Source organism: Leucopleurus acutus, assembly GCF_964270905.1.
Source record: "Leucopleurus acutus genome assembly, chromosome: 5".
Taxonomy (NCBI): Eukaryota; Metazoa; Chordata; class Mammalia; order Artiodactyla; family Delphinidae; genus Leucopleurus; species Leucopleurus acutus.
In genome coordinates this window covers 54,897,374-54,920,426 of record NC_139147.1, presented here as the reverse complement: position 1 = coordinate 54,920,426, position 23,053 = coordinate 54,897,374, and the positions used below count along the sequence as shown (strand labels likewise).

General features: G+C 42.3%; 1 protein-coding gene across 1 annotated transcript; it reads right to left on the bottom strand.

Annotated features, from left to right (window-relative positions):
• Nucleotides 1-20,851: 20,851 nt before the first annotated feature.
• LOC309962170 (chromodomain Y-like protein) lies at nucleotides 20,852-22,486 on the bottom strand (the record flags this gene model as incomplete). The annotated part of the gene is made up of 1 exon (XM_082839805.1): nucleotides 20,852-22,486. One exon carries the CDS (start codon nucleotides 22,484-22,486, stop codon nucleotides 20,852-20,854), a length of 1,635 nt encoding a protein of 544 aa, XP_082695931.1.
• Nucleotides 22,487-23,053: the final 567 nt, after the last annotated feature.

Sequence of the window (23,053 nt, the reverse complement as noted above, 5' to 3'; positions counted from 1 at the left end):
GTGAAGGAGGATGAATGGTGACTTGTAGCTAAGCTAGAAGCGGTCTAGATGGGGAGAAAGGGACAGATGCAGGATATATTTTGGAGGTGAGCCAACAAGAATTTGAGGAGGAGGAAAAAGGTTGTTTCCAAATGAAGAACACTTCAGTTTCTATCTTTACTTCAAAATCCTTTAATGTCAAACAGTAAATGTGTCTAATGTATATTTAAGCTAATATTAAAATACTTTGGCTCTTTAAAGTTTTCCTATGGTAAATATGGTTATTCAAGAAAGTTGTAAAAAAGAGCAGAGTAAAAATTAAGAAAAGTATACAAATATATCATATAAAATATGAAACATACATATCTGAGAATGCTTAATTTTTCCCCCAGAACTATGATTTGATCTTGTGTTTCTGAGGAGGTGGTGCTGTATCAGATTTTGCCTCTTTGTCTATAGCATCTTTCAAAAGCTGAAAACAGTTTGACAACTTTAACACAAATGCTAGGTGTGAGCATTTCTTTATATAGCGGAGGTGACTTCCACCCATTGGGGAAAATGGGAATGCCTAGTGTGCCAGTATGTCAGGGGCTGGAAGGAGCACGCGGGCATCTCACCAAGGCCTTAAATATAATGCAGTCGGACAGATTGCTGTTAAGTCCATTCCCACCCCTGCTTTGACTGGGGAGGGGGGAGACTGCAGCTATTTACAACAACTGGCTGAGCGAGGCCCGTGTAACGCAGTCCCTTGGGGAAGCTAGGTTAGAAACCTTTGTCCACAGGCAGTCAAGCCCTGAAGGGTTAGAAGGGGCCACTAAGGACCCCGCATCTACAGGAGGGCCCCTGATGATTGTTATGCCTTTTTGGTCCTGTCTGTTTAAAGACTAAGTATTCCAGAGAGGTAAGGAATGGGCGGGAGTGAGTTCTTGGGGGGTCCTCCAGGGGAAAGAGTCCCGTAGGCAGCAGTTGGGTCACCGACTGCAGAAGTGTATCCTCCCACTGCCCACCCCGCGCCGATGGGAGGTCGAATGAAGCCGGGACAAGCCAGCGAGGCTGTACCGTGGCGCGCATCAGCCCCTTGGAACATCCTCTCCCCTGCCGCGGCTGTAATGGATCTTTGCCTCCTAAAAGAGGAAGATAATGCCGGGTTTAGCTTATAAATAGATAGTTGTACGCTCTCCCTGCGAAGCATTGATTGAGAGAGCCAAGCTGACTGTTGATCTAATTTTAACTTACATTTTAGCATGCAGCCTCTCCGCCTCCCTGTCGCTATTTGGCGGAGCGCAGGGCTCAGCTGTCTCAAGCGACCGCCAGAGGGCGGGCCGCTAGTGTTCCTGCCACCGTACCCGTCTGGCCTCTGTTTACGCAGGCATACAATGCCGGCCTTTATTGGGTTTGAAAAATAGGAGTTTCATTTTCCTGCGCCGGGATGACCTCATCACTCATGAAAGTCAGAGGAAAGCGAGGAATTGACAGGCAGTCAGGAAAATAAAGCTTGCATTTCACCTTCTCCCACTCCACCACCTACACAGAGCGATCAGGATGTGCTTCTCATTTAAAAATCACGTTGCTGAAGCCGGGAAGTGGGGGAGGGAGGGGGGGAGCAGAATGTTAAATTCTTGTTGGTACCCCGGCACTGTGTGGTCTGTTTAGAAGGTTAGTATCACCTACTCTCTGCCTGCAAGGGTTCTCTATGGAGCTGTCACCAGATGCCAGTGCACCAACACTCTCTACGAAAGAGTGACTTGACTTAAAATATTATTAGTTATTCTTAAGCATGACTCACCTTGCCACAGTTTAAATAATGGTCATCAGCAATTTTATACTGCTAGCTTGTAAATTTCAGATCTGCTTATGGCTTCAGACGAACAGGATGGGTAATTACAGTCTATCACGTTTTCGTTGCCACCTTTTGATACCACAAATTATAGGGTAGAGTATAATGTGATGGGAAGGGAGACAGAAGACAAAGAAAAAAATCCCCCTCGGAAATTCCCCAGCCCTGGAGCTCAGTATTTGGACTTTCCTTCTGGGGTTGAGTGAAACATATTAATAGAAGCTAATGTTTATCAATCACTTGCTATGTGTCTGGCACTGTACCAACCATTTTACATTTGTTGCCTCCTTAAATCCACAAGACAACCTATCTGTTAAGTTCTATCCTTATCCCCATTTTAGGGTTGAAGAAATTGAGGCTCAGTTACTTGCCCAAAGTCAGGTTAGCTAGAAAGGGGCAGAGCCAAGGTTCAAGGCTCAGAGGTGTGTGACCCTGAGCTCATGCTCTTGATCCCCATGTTATATGTCTTGAAAACCTGCCTACCCTTGGCAAACTCGTAAACTTTCTTCATCCCTAAGCAAAGGAGGGTACATGTGAAGAGAGGGTGGCAACTTTCAGACAAGGCTTGCCAAGGCCAAAACCAAAAGGTTCTTCACAGGGAGAGCTCCTGAAAAAGTGAAAAATGTACAAAGAAATTGTCATCTGCAGCTTTGCCCCTGACAATAGCTTATAAGATGGACATAGAGTCACCAGAAGAAGAAAATGTTCAACAAAGGGTCCTCACTTGGCCAATCATTCAACAAATATTTGCTCACAGTGAACTGGCCATTGCAGTGAGCACTGGGATAATATGATGAAGACAACAGATATGGTCCATCCTTTCCTGGAACCTCATGAGGGAGGGGGTTATAAATAGATGAACAACAAAACACATAATTATAATTGATAATGACTGTAAAAAGAGCATGAGTTATTTGGGGAGCCCAGGCTGGCCTGTCTGAGGAAATGACATTCCAGCTACAACATGAGTAGGAATTAGCCAAGTGAATGACAGGAATGAGTGTATCGTGGACAGACATGGGAAGGCTTTGAGGAGGAAATGGTGTTGAGAATGGAGCAGTCAAGGGGGGGAGAGATGTGAGAGGAGACTGGAGAGCTCACATAGATCTTGTAAACTAGAGTGAGGATTTCGAACATCACCTTAAGTGCAATGGGAAGACCATGAGAGTGAAGTGATTTAATTTATATTTTAAAACAATTACTTTGTGATGGGGAGAATGGGTGGGAGATGGGATAGGGAGTGGCCGTGGGTAGACCATTAGGAAGTCAGTGCAACAGCTCAGGTGAGAGATGACGGGAGATTGGACAAGGCTTGGCACGTTGGAGGAGGAGGGAAGTGGATGAACTAGTTGGGGGTTGGTGATGGATTAGACAGGAGAGTTGAGGGAGAGAGAAGTGTCATGGATCTCTCTCAGTTTCTGGCTTGAGACACAAGATGGAATGAGGCATCATTTATATTTATAAATCCAGTGGACATGAAAAGAGGAGAAAGTTGGTGCAACCATTGGTTTGGGCCATTCTTATTTGAAGAGCAAAGGCTGCTGACCAGCAGACAGAAAGGAGACTTCAAGGGGAAGTTTTGAGTGACTTGTCATTTCTTTACGGAAATGACCTTGTTTTTGTTGCCTCCATGGTTGAAAGGTAAGCATTAATACTGTTGTAAGACACTATAAGGAAGCAGTGAGGTGGTGGTATATGTATATGCTTTTATTATGAAACTTGGAGTCTGTGAGCTCCAAAGGAACCTGAAGAGGCCAACCAGCAGCAGCTCTCGACTTGTAAAGGGTCACAAGCCCGGGCAGCAGCACTGTGTTTTACAGCCCCACGTAGAAGCAGAATCACCAATGTCAAAATTGGAAAGGATGGCATTACACCCACTAGGAAACTAAATACCTACAGAGATGAAGTGATTTGTCCAAGATATTGCAGCAAATCTGTAAGTGAACAGGGAAAGGAAAAAAACAGGTCTTCCGGTTCTTTCCCATGCCACTCTGCCTCTCAGGGGTCAAGTCTTCTGCTTCATCAGGGGACATTGCTGAACTGCTGTGATACTGGTAATACACTTTCATCCAAACTCCATGAGAAACGCAAGTCTCTGGAGTCTGCCCACCATTCTGCAATTCTTCAGGACAAGAACCCCAACTTTCCTTAGCATTTCTGGGCGCTTGCCCAGGCAGCGCTGCCTGAGGTACCCAGCTCCTGGCGAGAGATCATTTTTCTTGAGTCAGAAGGGAAGGATGGATTATTTCCCTCCCTCAGGGACTGTAGGATACACTCTTGCCCTTGTGGGAGGCTCCCAATTATAAAAGAAGAGTTGATGACCTGCTATGCACCAGACCCTTTGCCCATGGAGCTCTTCTCAGTTAATGAAGTAAACACTAGCTGCTTCTCTCCTTCCTTCACATTCTATTTCCCTGCCTTTTATTTATTCTTTGGAAATTTTAGCATTGGACTGGAACTGAAAATCATTATCCTATGCTTTCCTATGCTGCTTTAGAGTCATGGAAACATCTCTTTTTCCTCAGGTATGTACAAACCTGAGAGGCCATCAAGTGTCCGACCAAGTTGACCTGTTAAGAGTAGAAATATATGATCAAAATTTGCTGCTATCAAGGTAAAGCAAGAAAAGTGAAAATGGTTTAAATCCATTTATCTAACACATCATTTTGAAATAAAGTTTTTCACAACTATGTTTAGTGGTGGTATTTAATGACTATGAATCTTAGGTGTTAGGTATAAACAGTCGTATCTGCTCAAATACACTAATTTCTTTTAATCTCTTCAAGTGGTAAATATTTGTGTATGCAAATCTTTTTTCCAGTTTTATTGAGATATAATTGATATACAGCACTGTATAAGTTTAAGGTGCACAGCATAATGATTTCAAGTGGTAAATATTATTGTCCTTATTTACACAAGTTTCTTCTGAAATATTTAATCTCCAGGAATATCAGTCTATGCTATTATAAGGACAGTAATATTTAATGGCAGTAGTTTTCTAAAGAAGGGTATATTCAAAAGTATGACTTATAGGAAAGCAACTGATGGCATTTCTCAGCAGAGATGGACATTTGTGCAACAGAAAACAGCCATAATGATGTTTTAAATAAACAACTAGGTAAAAACAATGGCATGAGGAGATAGTTACGAATGATTCCTATAGCATAGAATTTTATCAGAAGAATTTAATCAAATCACTTAAATGCTAAAGGCTGCTTCATCATTTAGTCTTAGTTTCTTTAAAAAAATTCTTCTCACATTGACTAAAGAAGGCTTAATTTTTCAATTTATACTTTTCTGCATTTTATTATTTCTACAATGCATATATGTGACTTACTAACAGAAAAGGCAAAAACATTAAAGAAAATTTATCCCATGTTAAAAAAAAAGACGCCTCAAAATCAGAAGATTGTTGCATAACAGGAGGATGCTACTTTGATATTAATCTCCAACAAAAGTCATTTGGAGGAAAAATGCCTGTCAAAGCAGAGAGCCCATATAAGCAATAGGAAGAGCTTGAGAGTTGAAAATTCTGTTGTTTAGGCTGTCCTTAAATAGGAAAACGTTTATTCTTTTATACCAGAGAATAATTACAGTGGTTTGTGATTCATACAAGATGTACACTGAAATGACGCTGCTTTGAATTCTTTCTCCAGTAGGGTCTGGGCTTGTGCTGGCCCTGAATATAGGCATTAAACAGAAGGATGTCTTCCTGGGATTAGGCACTCAGTTTGTAACTATGCAATACAAGTTAACTGTCCTAATTAGGTTTAGAGTCCACGCCCTTGACCTCATTAGCAGACAGTGACACTAACTGCTTACAAGGAAGCAAAAGCATTGATAACCTAAACTGTACAGATTAATGAAGGAAAAGGACCCACTGCTCTGTGGGAGCAGACTTTTCCCAACCAGTTGATGGGTGAGGGATTGCAGTCTCCTTCTGGACGTTATAGGCAAATGAATTATTAAGAACAAGTCTCTGAATAAACAAATCGAAGCACTTTTTCTCTGCTTTTCATGCTGCTTATCTCACTTAGGGTAGCTGTTCATTGATGAGAAATTTTTTTAACGACAAAGTTTTGGGGAGGTCCCATTCTTTTCATGGCCGCTTGATAGCCTTTGACATGCTCAAGCACAAACATGGTATTTTAACCATCCCTGCTTGCTCTGCACACATATCTTGCCCTGTTTTATTCTTTTCTTTTCTTTTCTTTTCATAGGGAAGTGCATTTGACTTCTTGATGCTAATTGAGGAAAGAAGACTGGGAATGAAAACGTCTTAAAATTCTTTGCTCTTGTGTTCAGGCAAAAACACATTTTCCCACTCTTCAGTGTTTTTAACTATCCTCCCCCCTCCACCTTTTATTCCTTCAGTTTGGAGCTGTGGTTCCCAGTGCTTTTCCTTCAGAAATCCACATAGGCCTGTGCCACACCCTCCCCAGGTGTAGAAATAAGATGGGATGCAGGTTGGTTGCCTTCCGCTTCCTCGCCTGCTCTGTCCCCGCTCTGAAAGCATGTGAGAACGTGTGGGAAGGAGAGCAAACTTGGTGCAAGGATAATCTTACATCCACTGCAACTTTCATGAAAAGTACCCCATTTGCAAACTTCAGAACTTTATTACTTATAATAAATTGCCTGTGGCAAACTGCACAACTGACTGGACAGTATGTCACAACACGGTGCTTAGTAATTAGAGCAGTAATATATTCCCATTCTTAAGATGAAGTGAGGGACAGAGTCTACAGGATTTTGCCACAGAGGCCCCAAGACCCACCAAGCACAGTACCTCCTGTTCAGAGTAGAGGTTTCTCCGTGAGTATCAATCTGCAAGAGGGAAAATTAACTCTGATCTGACGCAAATGAAAAGAAATACAATGTGAAGAAATACTGAAACAATCCAGGTTATGATGCTAAATATTCATACCAAGAAACCACATTGATTCAGGCTCTTATCTTTTCATGATGTGGTTTCCTCTTCTTTACAACAAAGGCAATTATAGTACATACCCAATAGGACTGTTAATACCTGTGAAGCAGTGTAAATTCTGCCTGTCATATAATAATCTCTCAGTAAAGGTTAACTCCATCACTATTATTCTCATGACATGAGCACAGGCATTGAAGTTAAAGTGAGGATAAACTCCAACACAGCTAGTATTGTTAACTTTATGAGCACTAAATTCACCCTAACTATGACATAATACTGAAAGGGAGGTGGGTTTATGGCCATCCTTGTAGCCAGTTCAAATTATTGGTGAGCCAGAATACAGTACAGGTATGGTTAAATAGAAAATTAACCTTGGGCTTCCCTGGTGGCGCAATGGTTGGGAGTCCGCCTGCCAATGCAGGGGACACGGGTTCGAGACCTGGTCCGGGAAGATCCCACATGCTGCGGAGCAACTAAGCCCGTGCGCCACAACTACTGAGCCCACATGCCACAACTACTGAAACCTGCGTGCCTAGAGCCCATGCTCTGAAACAAGAGAAGCAACCGCAATAAGCCCGCGCACTGCAACAAAGAGTGGTCCCCGCTCACTGCAACTAGAGAAAGCCTGCACACAGCAACAGAGACCCAAAGCAGCCAAAAATAGAATAAGTAAATTTTTTAAAATAAATAAATAAATTGTGGTAAACAAATGACATCTTAAAAAAAAAAAGAAAATTAACCTTTAAAAATTGTTCATTTCTAGTGGAACCATAAATTGGTACAAACATTTTTTTTTAACATCTTTATTGAAGTATAATTTCTTTACACTGGTGTGTTAGTTTCTGCTGTATAACAAAGTGAATCAACTATACGTATACATATACCCCATATACCCTCCCTCTTGCGTCTCCCTCCCCCCCCCATCCCACCCCTCTAGGTGGTCACAAAGCACTGAGTTGATTTCCCTGTGCTATGCGGCTGCTTCCCACTAGCTATCCATATAACATTTGGTAGTATATATAAGTCCATGCCATCTCTCACTTGGTCCCAGCTTACACTTCCCCCTCCCCATGTCCTCAAGTCCATTCTCTACGTCTGTGTCTTTATTCCTGGCCTGCCCCTAGGTTCTTCAGAACCATTTTTTTTTTTTTTTTTTTTTTTAGATTCCATATATATGTGTTAGCATACGGTATTTGTTTTTCTCTTTCTGACTTACTTCACTCTGTATGACAGACTCTAGGACCATCCACCTCACTACAAATAACTAAATTTCATTTCTTTTTATGGCTGAGTAATATCCCACTGTATATATGTGCCACATCTTCTTTATCCATTCATCTGTCAATGGACACTTAGGTGGCTTCCACGTCCTGGCTATTATAAATAGTGCTGCAATGAACACTGTGGTACATGACACTTTTTGAATTCTGGTTTTCTCAGGGTATATGCCCAGTAGTGGGATTGCTGGGTCATATGGTAGTTCTATTTTTAGCTTTTAAAGGAACCTCCATTCTGTTCTCCATGGTGGCCGTATCAATTTACATTCCCACCAGCAGTGCATGAGTCAAGGGCACCCGCTTCAGCATTTATTGTTTGTAGACTTTTTGATGATGGCCATTCTGACTGGTGGGAGGTGATACCTCATTGTAGTTTTGATTTGAATTCTCTAATGATTAGTGATGTTGAGCATCCTTTCCTGTGTTTGTTGGCAATCTGTATATCTTCTTTGGAGAAATGTCTATTTAGATCTTCTGCCCAATTTTGGATTGGGCTGTTTGTTGTTTTGATATTGAGCTGCATGAGCCCCTTATAAATTTTGGAGATTAATCCTTTGTCAGTTGCTTCATTTGCAAATGTTTTCTTCCATTCTGAGGGTTGTCTTTTTGTCTTGTTTATGGTTTCCTTTGCTATGCAAAAGCTTTCAAGTTTCATTAAGTCCCATTTGTTTATTTTAGTTTTTATTTCCATTTCTCTAGGAGGTGGGTCAAAAAGGATCTTGCTGTGATTTACGTCAGAGAGTGTCCTGCCTATGTTTTCCTCTAAGAGTTTGATAGTGTCTGGCCTTACATTTAGGTCTTCAATTCATTTTGAGTTTATTATTGTGTATGGTGTTAGTGAGTGTTCTAATTTCATTTTTTTACATATAGCTGTCCAGTTTACCCAGCACCACTTATTGAAGAGGCTGTCTTTTCTCCATTGTATATTCTTGCCACCTTTATCACAGATAAGGTGATCACGTGTGCGTGGGTTTATCTCTCTGATTTCTATCCTGTTCCATTGATCTATATTTCTGTTTTCATGCCAGTACCAGACCGTCTTGATTACTGTAGCTTTGTAGTATAGTCTGAAGCCCGGGAGCCTGATTCCTCCAGCTCTGTTTTTCGTTCTCAAGATTGCTTTGGCTATTCAGGTTCTTTTGTGTTTCCATACAAATTGTGAACTTTTTTGTTCTAATTCTGTGAAAAATGCAATTGGTAGTTTGATAGGGATTGCACTGAATCTGTAGATTGCTTTGGGTAGTATGGTCATTTTCATAATGTTGATTCTTCCAATCCAAGAACATGGTATATCTCTCCATCTGTTTGTATCATCTTTAATTTCTTTCATCAGTGTCCTACAGTTTTCTGCATACAGGTCTTTTGTCTCCTTAGGTAGGTCTATTCCTAGGTATTTTATTCTTTTTGTTGCAATGGTAAATGGGAGTGTTTCCTTAATTTCTCTTTCAGATTTCTCATCCCTAGTATGTAGGAATGCAAAATATTTCTGTGCATTAATTTTGTATCCTGCTACTATATGAAATTCATTGATTTGCTCTAGTAGTTTTCTAGTAGCATCTTTAGGATTCTCTATGTATAGTATCATGTCCTCTGCAAACAGCTTTAATTTTTCTTTTCCAATTAGGATTCCTTTTATTTCTTTTTCTTCTCTGATTGCTGTGGCTAAAACTTCCAAAACTGTGTTAAATAATAGTGGTGAGAGTGGACTACCTTGTCTTGTTCCTGGTCTTAGAGTAAATGGTTTCAGTTTTTCACCATTGAGAATGATGTTGGCTGTGGGTTTGTCACATATGGCCTTTATTATGTTGAGATAAGTTCCCTCTATGCCTATTTTCTGGAGGATTTTTATCATAAATGGGTGTTGAATTTTGTCGAAAGCTTTTTCTGCATCTATTGAGATGACCATATGGATTTTATCTTCCAATTTGTTAATATGGTGTATCACATTGACTGATTTGCATATATATATTTTTTAACATCTTTATTGGGATATAATTGCTTTACAATGGTGTGTTAGTTTCTGCTTTATAACACAGTGAATCAGTCATACACATACACACGTTCCCATATCTCTTCCCTCTTGCGTCTCCCTCCCTCCCACCCTCCCCATCCCACCCCTCCAGGTGGTCACAAAGCACCGAGCCAATATCCCTGTGCCATGCGGCTGCTTCCCACCAGCTATCTACCTTATGTTTGTTAGTGTGTATATGTCCATGACTCTCTCTCACCCTGTCACAGCTCACCCTTCCCCCTCCCCATATCCTCAAGTCCATTCTCCAGTAGGTCTGTGTCTTTATTCCTGTCTTACCCCTAGGTCCTTCATGACATTTTTTTTCTTCTTAAATTCCATATATATGTGTTAGCATACGGTATTTGTCTTTTTCTTTCTGACTTACTTCACTCTGTATGACAGACTCTAGGTCTATCCACCTCATTACAAATAGCTCAATTTCGTTTCTTTTTATGGCTGAGTAATATTTCATTGTATATATGTGCCACATCTTCTTTATCCATTCATCCAATGATGTGCACTTAGGTTGTTTGCATCTCCGGGCTATTGTAAATAGAGCTGCAATGAACATTTTGGTACATGACCCTTTTTGAATTTTGGTTTTCTCAGGGTATACGCCCAGTAGTGGGATTTCTGGGTCATATGGTAGTTCTATTTGTAGTTTTTTAAGGAACCTCCATACTGTTCTCCATACTGGCTGAACCAATTCACATTCCCACCAGCAGTGCAAGAGTGTTTCCTTTTCTCCACACCCTCTCCAGCATTAATTGTTTCTAGATGTTTTGATGATGGCCATTCTGACTGGTTTGTGATGATATCTCATTGTAGTTTTGATTTGCATTTCTCTAATGATTAATGATGTTGAGCATTCTTTCATGTGTTTGTTGCCAGTCTGTATATCTTCTTTGGAGAAATGTCTATTTAGGTCTTCTGCCCTTTTTTGGATTGCGTTGTTTGTTTTTTTGTTACTGAGCTGCACGAGCTGCTTGTAAATTTTGGAAATTAATCCTTTGTCAGTTGCTTCATTTGCAAATATTTTCTGCCATTCTGAGGGTTGTCTTTTGGTCTTGTTTATGGTTTCCTTTGCTGTGCAAAAGCTTTGAAGTTTCATTAGTTCCCATTTGTTTATTTTTGTATTTATTTCCATTACTCTAGGAGGTGGGTCAAAAAGGATCTTGCTGTGATTTATGTCATAGAGTGTTCTGCCTATGTTTTCCTATAAGAGTTTGATAGTTTCTTGCCTTACATGTAGGTCTTTAATCCATTTTGAGCTTATTTTTGTGTATGGTGTTAGGGAGTGATCTAATCTCATACTTTTACATGTACTTGTTCAGTTTTCCCAGCACCACTTATTGAAGAGGCTGCCCTTTCTCCACTGTACATTCCTGCCAACTTAATCAAAGATAAGGTGTCCATATGTGCGTGGGTTTATCTCTGGGCTTTCTATCCTGTTCCATTGATCTATCTTTCTGTTTTTGTGCCAGTACCAGACTGTCTTCATTATTGTAGCTTTGTAGTATACTCTGAAGTCAGGGAGCCTGATTCCTAAGGCTCCTTTCTTCGTTCTCAAGATTGCTTTGGCTATTCGGGGTCTCTTGTGTTTACATACAAATTGCGAAATTTTTTATTCTACTTCTGTGAAAAGTGCCAGTGGTAGTTTGATAGGGATTGCATTGAATCTGTAGATTGCTTTGGGTAGTAGAGTCATTTTCACAATGTTGATTCTTCCAATCCAAGAACATGGTATATCTCTCCATCTATTTGTATCATCTTTAATTTCTTTCTTCAGTGTCTTATAATTTTCTGCATACAGGTCTTTTGTCTCCTTAGGTAGGTTTATTCCTAGATATTTTATTCTTTTTGTTGCAATTGTAAATGGGAGTGTTTTCTTGACTTCACTTTCAGATTTTTCATCATTAGTATATAGGAATGCCAGAGATTTCTGTGCATTAATTTTGTATCCTGCTACTTTACCAAATTCATTGATTAGCTCTAGTAGTTTTCTGGTAGCATCTTTAGGATTCTCTATGTATAGTATCATGTCATCTGCAAACAGTGACAGCTTTACTTCTTCTTTTCCAATTTGGATTCCTTTTATTTCCTTTTCTTCTCTGATTGCTGTGGCTAAAACTTCCAAAACTATGTTGAATAAGAGTGGTGAGAGTGGGCATCCTTGTCTTGTTCCTGATCTTAGTGGTAATGCTTTCAGTTTTTCACCATTGAGGATGATGTTGGCTGTGGGCTTGTCATATATGGCCTTTATTATGTTGAAGAAAGTTCCCTCTATGCCTACTTTCTGCAGGGTTTTTATCATAAATGGGTGTTGAATTTTTTCAAAAGCTTCCTCTGCATCTATTGAGATGATCATATGATTTTTCTCCTTCAATTTGTTAATATGGTTTATCACATTGATAGATTTGCATATATTGAAGAATCCTTGCATTCCTGGAATAAACGCCACTTGATCATGGTGTATGATCCTTTTAATGTGCTGTTGGATTCTGTTTGCTAGTATTTTGTTGAGGATTTTTGCATCTATGTTCATCAGTGATATTGGCCTGTAGTTTTCTTTCTTTGTGACATCCTTGTCTGGTTTTGGTATCAAGGTGATGGTGGCCTCGTAGAAGGAATTTGGGAGTGTTCCTCCCTCTGCTATATTTTGGAAGAGTTTGAGAAGGATACGTGTTAGCTCTTCTCTAAATGTTTGATAGAATTCACCTGTGAAGCCATCTGGTCCTGGGCTTTTGTTTGTTGGAAGATTTTTAATCACAGTTTCAATTTCAGTGCTTGTGATTGGTCTGTTCATATTTTCTATATCTTCCTGATTCAGTCTTGGCAGGTTGTGCATTTCTAAGAATTTGTCCATTTCTTCCAGGTTGTCCATTTTATTGGCATAGAGTTGCTTATAGTAATCTCTCATGATCTTTTTTATTTCTGCAGTGTCAGTTGTTACTTCTCCTTTTTCATTTCTAATTCTATTGATTTGAGTCTTCTCCCTTTTTTTCTTGATGAGTCTGGTTAATGGTTTATCTATTTTGTTTATCTTCTCAAAGAATCAGCTTGTAGTTTTATTGATCTTTGCTATTGTTTCCTTCATTTCTTTTTCATTTATTTCTGATCTGATTTTTATGATTTCTTTCCTTCTACTAGCTTTGGGGTTTTATTGTTCTTCTTTCTCTAATTGCTTGAGGTGCAAGGTTAGGTTGTTTATTCGAGATGTTTCCTGCTTCTTAAGGTGGGCTTGTATTGTTATAAACTTCCTCCTTAGAACGGCTTTTGCTGCATCCCATAGGTTTTGGGTCATTGTTTCTCCATTGTCATTTGTTTCTAGGTATTTTTTTATTTCCTCTTTGATTTCTTCAGTGATCACTTCATTATTAAGTAGTGTATTGTTTAGCTTCCCTGTGTTTGTATTTTTTACAGATCTTTTCCTATAATTGATATCTAGTCTCATGGCGTTGTGGTCAGAAAAGATACTTGATACAATTTCGATTTTCTTAAATTTACCAAGGCTTGATTTATGACCCAAGATATGATCTATCCTGGAGAATGTTCCATGAGCACTTGAGAAAAATGTGTATTCTGTTGTTTTTGGCTGGAATGTCCTATATATATCAATTAAGTCCATCTTGTTTAATGTATCATTTCAAGCTTGTGTTTCCTTATTTATTTTGATTTTGGATGATCTGTCCATTGGTGAAAGTGGGGTGTTAAAATCCCCTACTATGAATGTGTTACTGTCGATTTCCCCTTTTATGGCTGTTAGTACTTGCCTTTTGTATTGAGGTGCTCCTATGTTGGGTGCATAAATATTTACAATTGTTATATCTTCTTCTTGGATCGATCCCTTGATCATTATGTAGTGTCCTTCTTTGTCTCTTCTAATAGTCTTTGTTTTAAAGTCTATTTTGTCTGATATGAAAATTGGTACTCCAGCTTTCTTCTAATTTCCATTTGCATGGAATATCTTTTTCCACCCCCTCACTTTCACTTTCAGTCTGTATGTGTCCCTAGGTCTGAAGTGGGTCTCTTGTAGACAGCACATATAAGGGTCTGAAGTGGGTCTCTTGTAGACAGCACATATAAGGGTCTTGTTTTGTATCCATTCAGCCAATCTGTGTCTTTTGATGGGAGCATTTAGTCCATTTACATTTAAGGTAATTTTCAATATGTATGTTCCTATTCCCATTTTCTAAATTGTTTTGGGTTCGTTATTATAGGTCTTTTCCTTGTCTTGTGTTTCTTGCCTAGAGAAGTTCCTTTAGCATTTGTTGTAAAGCTGGTTTGGTGGTGCTGAACTCTCTCAGCTTTTGCTTGTCTGTAAAGGTTTTAATTTCTCCATCAAATCTGAATGAGATCCTTGCTGGGTAGAGTAGTCTTGGTTGCAGGTTTTTCTCCTTCATCACTTTAAATATGTCCTGCGAGTCCCTTCTGGCTTGCAGAGTTTCTGCTGAAAGATCAGCTGTTAACCTTGCTGCTTTTAACATGCTTTCTTTGTATTTAACTTTTGACAATTTGATTAATATGTGTCTTGGCGTATTTCTCCTTGGATTTATCCTGTATGGGACTCTCTGTGCTTCCTGGACTTGATTAACTATTTCCTTTCCCATATTAGGGAAGTTTTCAACTATAATCTCTTCAAATATTTTCTCAGTCCCTTTCTTTTTCTCTTCTTCTTCTGGAACCCCTATAATTCGAATGTTGGTGCATTTAATGTTGTCCCAGAGGTCTCTGAGACTGTCCTCAGTTCTTTTCATTCTTTTTTCTTTATTCTGCTCTGCAGTAGTTATTTCCACTATTTTATCTTCCAGGTCACTTATCCATTCTTCTGCCTCAGTTATTCTGCTATTGATCCCATCTAGAGTACTTTTAATTTCATTTATTGTGTTGTTCATCGTTGCTTGTTTCATCTTTATTTCTTCTAGGTCCTTGTTAACTGTTTCTTGCATTTTGTCCATTCTACTTCCAAAATTTTGGATCATCCTTACTATCATTTTTCTGAATTCTTTTTCAGGTAGACTCCCTATTTCCTCTTCATTTGTTAGGTCTGGTGCATTTTTATCTTGCTCCTTTATCTGCTGTGTGTTTTTCTGTCTTCTCATTTTGCTTATCTTACTGTGTTTGGGGTCTCCTTTTTGCAGGCTGCAGGTTTGTAGTTCCTGCTGTTTTTGATGTCTGTCTCCAGTGTCTAAGGTTGGTTCTAAGGTGGGTTGTGTAGGGTTCCTGGTGGAGGCGACTAGTGCCTGTGTTGTGGTGGATGAGGCTGGATCCTGTCTCTCTAGTGGGCAGGTTCACGTCTGGTGGTGTGTTTTGGGGTGTCTGTGGCCTTATTATGATTTTAGGCAGCCTCTCTGCTAATGGGTGGGGTTGTGTTCCTGTTTTGCTAGTTGTTTGGCATAGGTTGTCCAGCACTGTAGCTTGCTGGTCGTTGAGTGAAGCTGGGTGTTAACATGGAGGTCTCTGGGAGATTTTCACCATTTGATATTATGTGGAGCTGGGAGGTCTCTTGTGGACCAGTGTCCTGAAGTTGGCTCTCCTACCTCAGAGGGAGAGCCCTGACACCTGGCTGGAGCACCAAGAGCCTTTCATCCACACGGCTCAGAATAAAAGGGAGAAAAAGTAGAGAGAATTAGTAGAAGTATGAAGAAAGAAAGAAAGAAAGAAAGAAAGAAAGAAAGAAAGAAAGAAAGAAAGAAAGAAAGAAAGAAAGAAAGAAAGAAAGAAAGGAGGGAAGGAAGGATGGAAGGAAGGAAGGAAGAAGGAAAGAAAGAAGCAAAGAAGGAAAGAAGGAAAGAAAGGAGAGAGGGAGGGAGGGAGGAAGGAAGGAAGGAGGGAAGGAAGGAAAAAAGACAGAAAGAAAGAAGATACAGTAAAATAAAATAAAGTATAATAAAGTTATTGAATTAAAAAATAATTATTTAGAAAAAAAAAGGGACGGTTAGAACCTTAGGACAAATGTTGGAAGCAAAGCTATACAGACAAAATCTTACACAGAAGCATACACATACACACTCACAAAAAGAGGTAAAGGGGAAAAAATCATAAATCTTGCTCTCAGAGACCACCTCCTCAATTTGGGATGATTCGTTGTCTAAAGGAGGGAAGGAAGGAAGGAAGGAAGGAAGGAAGGAAGGAAGGAAGGAAAGAAAGAAAGAAGGAAAGAAAGAAAGAAAGAAAGAAGGTAAAGTTTAATAAAGTTATTAAAATTAATTATTAAGAAAAAAAATTTTAAAAAACCATGGACGGATAGAACCCTAGGACAAATGGTGGAAGCAAAACTATACAGACAAGATCTCACACAGAAGCATACACATTCACAAAAAGAGGAAAAGGGAAAAAAATCATAGATCTTGCTCTCGAAGCCCACCTCCTCAATTTGGGATGACTCGTTGTCTATTCATGTATTCCACAGTTGCAGGGTACATCAAGTTGATTGTGGAGCTTTAATCCGCTGTTTCTGAGGCTGCTGGGAGAGATTTCCCTTACTCTTCTTTGTTCTCACAGCTCACAGGGGCTGAGCTTTGGATTTGGCCCTTCCTCTGCGTGTAGGTCACTGGAGGGCGTCTGTTTTTTGCTCAGACAGGACGGGGTTAAAGGAGCCGCTGATTCGGGGGCTCTGGAGCACTCAGGCCGGGGGGTGGGGGGGTGGCACTGCGTGCGGGGTGGGCCTGCGGCGGCAGAGGCCTGTGTGACGTTGCACCAGCCTAAGGCCCGCCGTGCGTTCTCCCGGGGAAGTTGTCCCTGGATCCCGGGAACCTGGGAGTGGCGGGCTGCACAGGCTCCGCGGGAGAGGGGTGTGGATAGTGACCTGTGCTCGCACACAGGCCCCTTGGTGGCGGCAGCAGCAGCCTTAGTGTCTCCCGCCCGTCCCTGGGGTCCGTGCTTTTAGCCGCGGCTTGCAACCGTCTCTGGAGTTCCTTTAAGCAGCGCTCTTAAACCCCTCTCCTCGCGCACCAGGAAACAAAGAGGGAAGAAAAAGTCTCTTGCCTCTTCGGCAGGTGCAGATTTTTCCCCGGACTCCCTCCCGGCTAGCCGTGGTGCACTAACCCCTTCAGGCTATGTTCAAGCCGCCAACCCCATTCCTCTCCCTGCGCTCCGACCGAAACCGAAACCCGAGCCTCAGCTCGCAGCCCCGCCCGCCCCGGCGGGTGAGCAGACAAGCCTCTCGGGCTGGTGAGTGCCGGTCGGCACCGATCCCCTGTGCGGGAATCTCCCCGCTTTGCCCTCCGCACCCCTGTTGCTGTGCACTCCTCCGCGGCCCCGAAGCTCCCCCCTCCGCCTCCCAAAGTCTCCGCCCGCGAAGGGGCTTCCTAGTGTGCGGAAACTTTTCCTCTTTCACAGCTCTCTCCCACTGGTGCAGGTGCCGTGCCTATTCTTTTGTCTCTGTTTTTTCTTTTTTTCTTTTGCCCTACCCAGGTACGTGGGGAGTTTCTTGCCTTTTGGGAAGTCTGAGGTCTTCTGCCAGCCTTCAGTAGGTGTTCTGTAGGAGTTTTTCCACGTGTAGATGTATTTCTGGTGTATCTGTGGGGAGGAAGGTGATCTCCGCGTCTTACTCTTCCGCCATCTTCCCAGACCCCGATTTGCGTATATTGAAGAATCCTTGCACTCCTGGAATAAACCCCACCTGATCATGGTGTATGATCCTTTTAATGTGCTGTTGGTTTCTGTTTGCTAGTATTTTGTTGAGGATTTTTGCATCTATGTTCATCAGTGATATTGGTCTGTAGTTTTCTTTTTTTGTGACATCTTTGTCTGGTTTTGTTATCAGGGTGATGGTGACCTCATAGAATGAGTTTGGCAGTTTCCTCCCTCTGCTATATTTTGGAAGAGTTTGAGAAGGATACGTGTTAGCTCTTCTCTAAATGTTAGAATTCGCCTGTGAAGCCATTTGGTCCTGGGATTTTTTTTGCTGGAAGATTTTTAATCACAGTTTCAATTTCAGTGCTTGTGATTGGTCTGTTTATATTTTCTATTTCTTCCAGGTTCAGTCTCGGAAGGTTGTGCTCTTCTAAGAATTTGTCCATTTCTTCCAGATTGTCCATTTTATTGGCATATAGTTGCTTGTAGTAACCTCTCATGATCCTTTGTATTTCTGCATTGTCAGTTGTTACTTCTCTTTTTGCAATTCTAATTCTATTGATTTGAGTCTTCTGCCTTTTTTTCTTGATGAGTCTGGTTAATGGTTTATCAATTTTGTTTATCTTCTCAAAGGACCAGCTTTTAGTTTTATTGATCTTTGCTATTGTTTCCTTCATTTCTTTTTCATTTATTTCTGATCTGATCTTTATGATTTCTTTCCTTCTGCTAACTTGGGGGTTTTTTTGTTCTTCTTTCTCTAATTGCTTTAAGTGTAAGGTTAGGTTGTTTATTTGAGATTTTTCTTTTTTCTTGAGGTAGGATAGTATTGCTATAAACTTCCCTCTTAGAACTGCTTTTGCTGCATTCCATAGGTTTTGGGTCATCGTGTTTTCATTGTGATTTGTTTCTAGGTATTTTTTTTTATTTCCTCTTTGATTTCTTCAGTGATCTCTTGGTTATTTAGTAGTGTATTGTTTAGCCTCCATGTGTTTGTATTTTTTACAGTTTTTTTTCCTGTAATTGATATCTAGTCTTATAGCATTGTGTTTGGAAAATATACTTGATATAATTTCAATTTTCTTAAATTTACCGAGGCTTGATTTGTGACCCAAGATATGATCTATCCTGTAGAATGTTCCATGAGTCATTGAGAAGAAAGTGTATTCTGTTGTTTTTGGATGGAATGTCCTGTAAATATCAATTAAGTACATCTTGCTTAATGTGTCATTTAAAGCTTGTGTTACCTTATCACAGGGAAACACAAATCACCCTTCCCAAATCACCTTTCTGATTGGTGAAAGTGGGATGCTAAAGTCCCCTACTATTATTGTGTTACTGTCCATTTCCCCTTTTTTGGTTGTTAGCATTTGCCTTACGTATTGAGGTGCTCCCATGTTGGGTGCTTAAATATTTACAATTGTTAAATCTTCTTCCTGGATTGATCCCTTGATCATTATGTAGTGTCCTTCTTTGTGTCTTGTAATAGTCTTTATTTTAAAGTCTATTTTGTCTCATATGAGAATTGCTACTCCAGCTTTCTTTTGATTTCCATTTGCATGGAATATCTTTTTCCATCCCCTCACTTTCAGTCTGTATGTGTCCCTAGGTCTGAAGTTAGTCTCTTGTAGACAGCACATATACAGGTCTTCTTTTTGTATCCATTCAGCCAGTCTATGTCTTTTGTTTGGAGCAGTTAATCTATTTACATTTAAGGTAATTATTGATACGCATGTTCCTGTTACCATTTTCTTATTATTTGTGTGTGTGTGTGTCTGTTAAGAAATATTAGTTTTATTTAACCAGTTTTCACAGCTGAATATTTATTCTATAAAAACTTTACAGATTGTACAGTTTATATATAGTTCAAACTACTGAACCAAAAAAGTAGGTCCCACAGATGCAAAAATACTGCACCAGCCAATCCATGGTAAAGGCAGATTTACACGCTGTACAGCTCTCCACAAGGCCAGGAGGTGGTCGGTTCTAAGTATAAACTTCAAAACTGTACAAAAATAAGGCTTTGATTTTATTTCATTCTTCATACATTCAATATGATTGCAAGCTCAGAAGCCTACCGAATGATAGGCGTCTGGAATCAGGAATCAGTCCCCACTCCTGGCAGGAATGCGGACGTCTATTTACACAGGGCACTCTCAGACAGAATCCTGTACTTGGTATATTGTGTAGACATGAAAGCAGAGACCAAGAACACTAAACGTCGATATAAAATAGTTTTTTATCTTAAAAAGGAGTTTCTGCATTTAATAGTGTGCCAAAAGAATTTTAACTTATTAAATAAAATATATTCTAAGTGAACCAAAAAATTACACTTTATAAACATAAAAATACTTTATTTTTGGTGTAATACATCAATCATATCTGCAAATAGAAAACCAAAACTGTATATAAAGTAGTTCTCACCCAGTAACAAGCACTTATATAGTTATTTTTTCAAATGGGTCAGAAAAACTAATTATAAACCCCCTATAACTTAGAGATCATACTTAGCTATTCAGTGATTTGCTAACACTGCAAAACAAGCTTTCCCCTAGAGAGAGAGTGGTTTCTTCCTGTTAACTGGGTAAGAATCGGACATATTTAAGAAAGAAGGCAGAATCAACTGATTTCTCAGCATGAATCCTAGGTGTGTTTTAGTCTGGGGGTATATTCAGCAGTGGGTGTTTAACAGAAATACTTAACCTAAAAGAATAAGTCTTCCTTTCGATTGAGAAGTTTCCATCTCTGACGTTTTGTACCTTCCTGGAGACAAGGGCATGCCTCAGATGTTTCCGTATTTCTATTTGGGGTGGGGGTGGGGGGGGGCGAGGCGGGCTAACACCTCTTTAGATTCTGTTTTCTAGAAGGAAAAAACAAGGAAAACAAACATTATTCCAGACTTTTCTGACACCCAAACCAGGAAAACACACTCCTTTTTTATACAGTACTAGCCAAAGATAACAAAAAGTAGAGCCTCAAAGAGCAGCCCAGAGCTCACAATTATACTTTTATACCTGTGTGTGTATTAAGTATAAAATAATGACGTTTGGACAAGCTTTGTAGTTATTTAAAGTTACAGTACTTAAAGACTCCTTGGTAACAAATAGCTTGGCTGTTTCAAGTCCTGCTTCCAAGAGTGAGCTCCACGTGAACCTGTTTCAGGCTGTGAGGGTGGGTCCGCACCCCAGGGAGCCCCAGCCGGCCTGCGCGATGCGACTACAGGGTCGTCTGGGGCAGCCCGGCCGTCAGAACTCGTCGATCTTCCACTGCAGGTACTTGAACATGGAGTCCATGCCCTGGGCCGAGCCCCAGATCTTCTTCAGCACCTCGCACTCCCGCTCGTTGGCCTGCTCCAGCTCCAGCTTCATGTTGCAGCGCACCAGGGCCTTGGATTCCTCGAGCACGACCGGGTTACAGGAGGCGAGCTCCTTAACGCGGACCATGACTTCCTGGGTGAAGGTCCCGGGGCAGAACACCTGGGAGACCAGGCCCTTGCCGCACGCCTCCTGCGCCGTCAGCTTCCGTCCGCTGAGCAGCATTTCATTCGCAGATGCTCCTCCCATAATCTTGGGAAACATCACGGTGGAACAGCCATCTGGACTCTGTCCAAAGGCAGTGTAGGGTGTTTGGAACCAAGCCTTCTCATTGGCCCAAACCACGTCACAGAGAGTCAGGATGGACGCTCCTAGTCCAATGGCTGGGCCGTTTACGGCTACAATAATAAGCTTCTTAAACTGAATGAAAGTATTCACAAAGTTTCTGATGGCCTCGGCCATCTTCGTGCTTTCTCTCTTCCGGTCGTTGGTCAGGCGCCGAATGAAGTAGATGAAGTCAAGGCCGCAGCAGAAGACGCTGCCCACGGCGCTGAACAGCACCAGCTTGCTGTCGTCGGCAGCGGCCGTGCTCAGGGCGCTCTGCACTTCCTTCATCACCTCTGGGTTGAGAGAGTTGTTCTCGGATGACTTCGTGAACAGCAGGATGTGGGTGAAGCCGTCCTGCTTCCGGACGACGATGTCCCTGTACCTGTAGGCGCTTTCCGGCTGCCTCACGCTGAAACGCAGTCGCTTGTCGAAGGGCTGGTTTTGTCTGTCATCGATGAATTTCCTCTGCCCGGCCGTCATGCCCGTGACTGACGTCTGCAGGCTGGTCATCCCGTTGGCCGTCAGCACGTCCATGAATGGGGAGGAACCTTTCCCGTTCACGGCTAGCCCCGTGGCCATAGCCGCGGTCACAGGGCCGGACACCTGTGGCACCAGCGGGTGTATCAGGGGCCGGCTCCCCATCTGCGCACGCTCGGCAACGGGGCCCAGCAGAGCTCCTACCGGCTTTTTGGCCGCCACCTCCGGCACCACCGTGTCCTCTTGCCCCTGCTCGACGGGGTCCAGTTTCTCGGGGCTCTCGCTCTGAAAGCCGTCCACCGCGCTCCTGCTCTTGATGGGGCTCTTGGGCACGAGGATCTTTATACCTGACGTGGCCAGGTCCATGTTCTTCCGGTTCAAGAGGGACGGGGCTGGGTCCTTCCTGAACTTCTGGCTGGCGGCAAACAGTGGGCTGGCCTTGGGCTCCTGCTCTTTGCCAACCACTAGCGATTCAGGAGAGGCCTTGGAAAAGCCGCTGTTGGTGGACCTGGAAATCTGCTTCCTAGCGTTGTTCGGGGAGGCCCGGTTGGCCCTGGTGAAGGGGCCCTCCCTCTGCTTCTCGGTGTGGCGCCTGTTGAAGTCGTGGATGTACTCCTCGCAGTTTACCAGGTTCTGCTCTGGTTCCCAGGTGTCATCCTCGCTGTCGTAGCCCTTCCACCGGACCAAATAGTCCGTCTTCCCTTTTTTGTTCTTCCTTTTGTCAACGATTCTTTCAACCTCGTACAGCTCCTCTGAGGCCATGGTGGGCGGTGGAGCTGGGGGCGTGGGGCAAGGCCGTTGAGGCGCCGCGCAGCCGGCAGCCGACACTTTGTTTCAGTTGGGTCCCTGCGTGGCCTGCGCTTCCGGCTCCGCTCGGCTCCGGCGCCGGTCGGGTGCGGACCGGTGCTCACTCCTGCTGGTGCGGGCCGCCGGCCGGGTTGTGCACAGGAGCAGCTACGCAACGTGCCCTCCGTGCCGCGCTCACTCCCCGGCTGGCCGGCTTGGGCTCAGACTTATCGCGCAGCCGCGGGGCGGGGCGGGGCGGGGCGGGGCGGGGCAGGACGGGGCGGGGCCGGGAGGGGCGGGGAGGGGCGGGGCCGGGCCGGGCCGGGGTGGGCGCGGCGGTGGTGCACGGCGGCGCGTTGGCTCCGCGGCTCCCCCTCTCCGGTGTAGTGCAAAAATCTTCCTCTTTCTTATTATTTTGGGTTTGTTATTGTAGGTCTTTTCCTTCTCTTGTGTTTCCTGCCTAGAGAAGTTCCTTTAGCCTTTGTTGTAAAGCTGGTTTGGTGGTCTGAATTCTCTTAGCTTTTGCTTGTCTGTAAAGGTTTT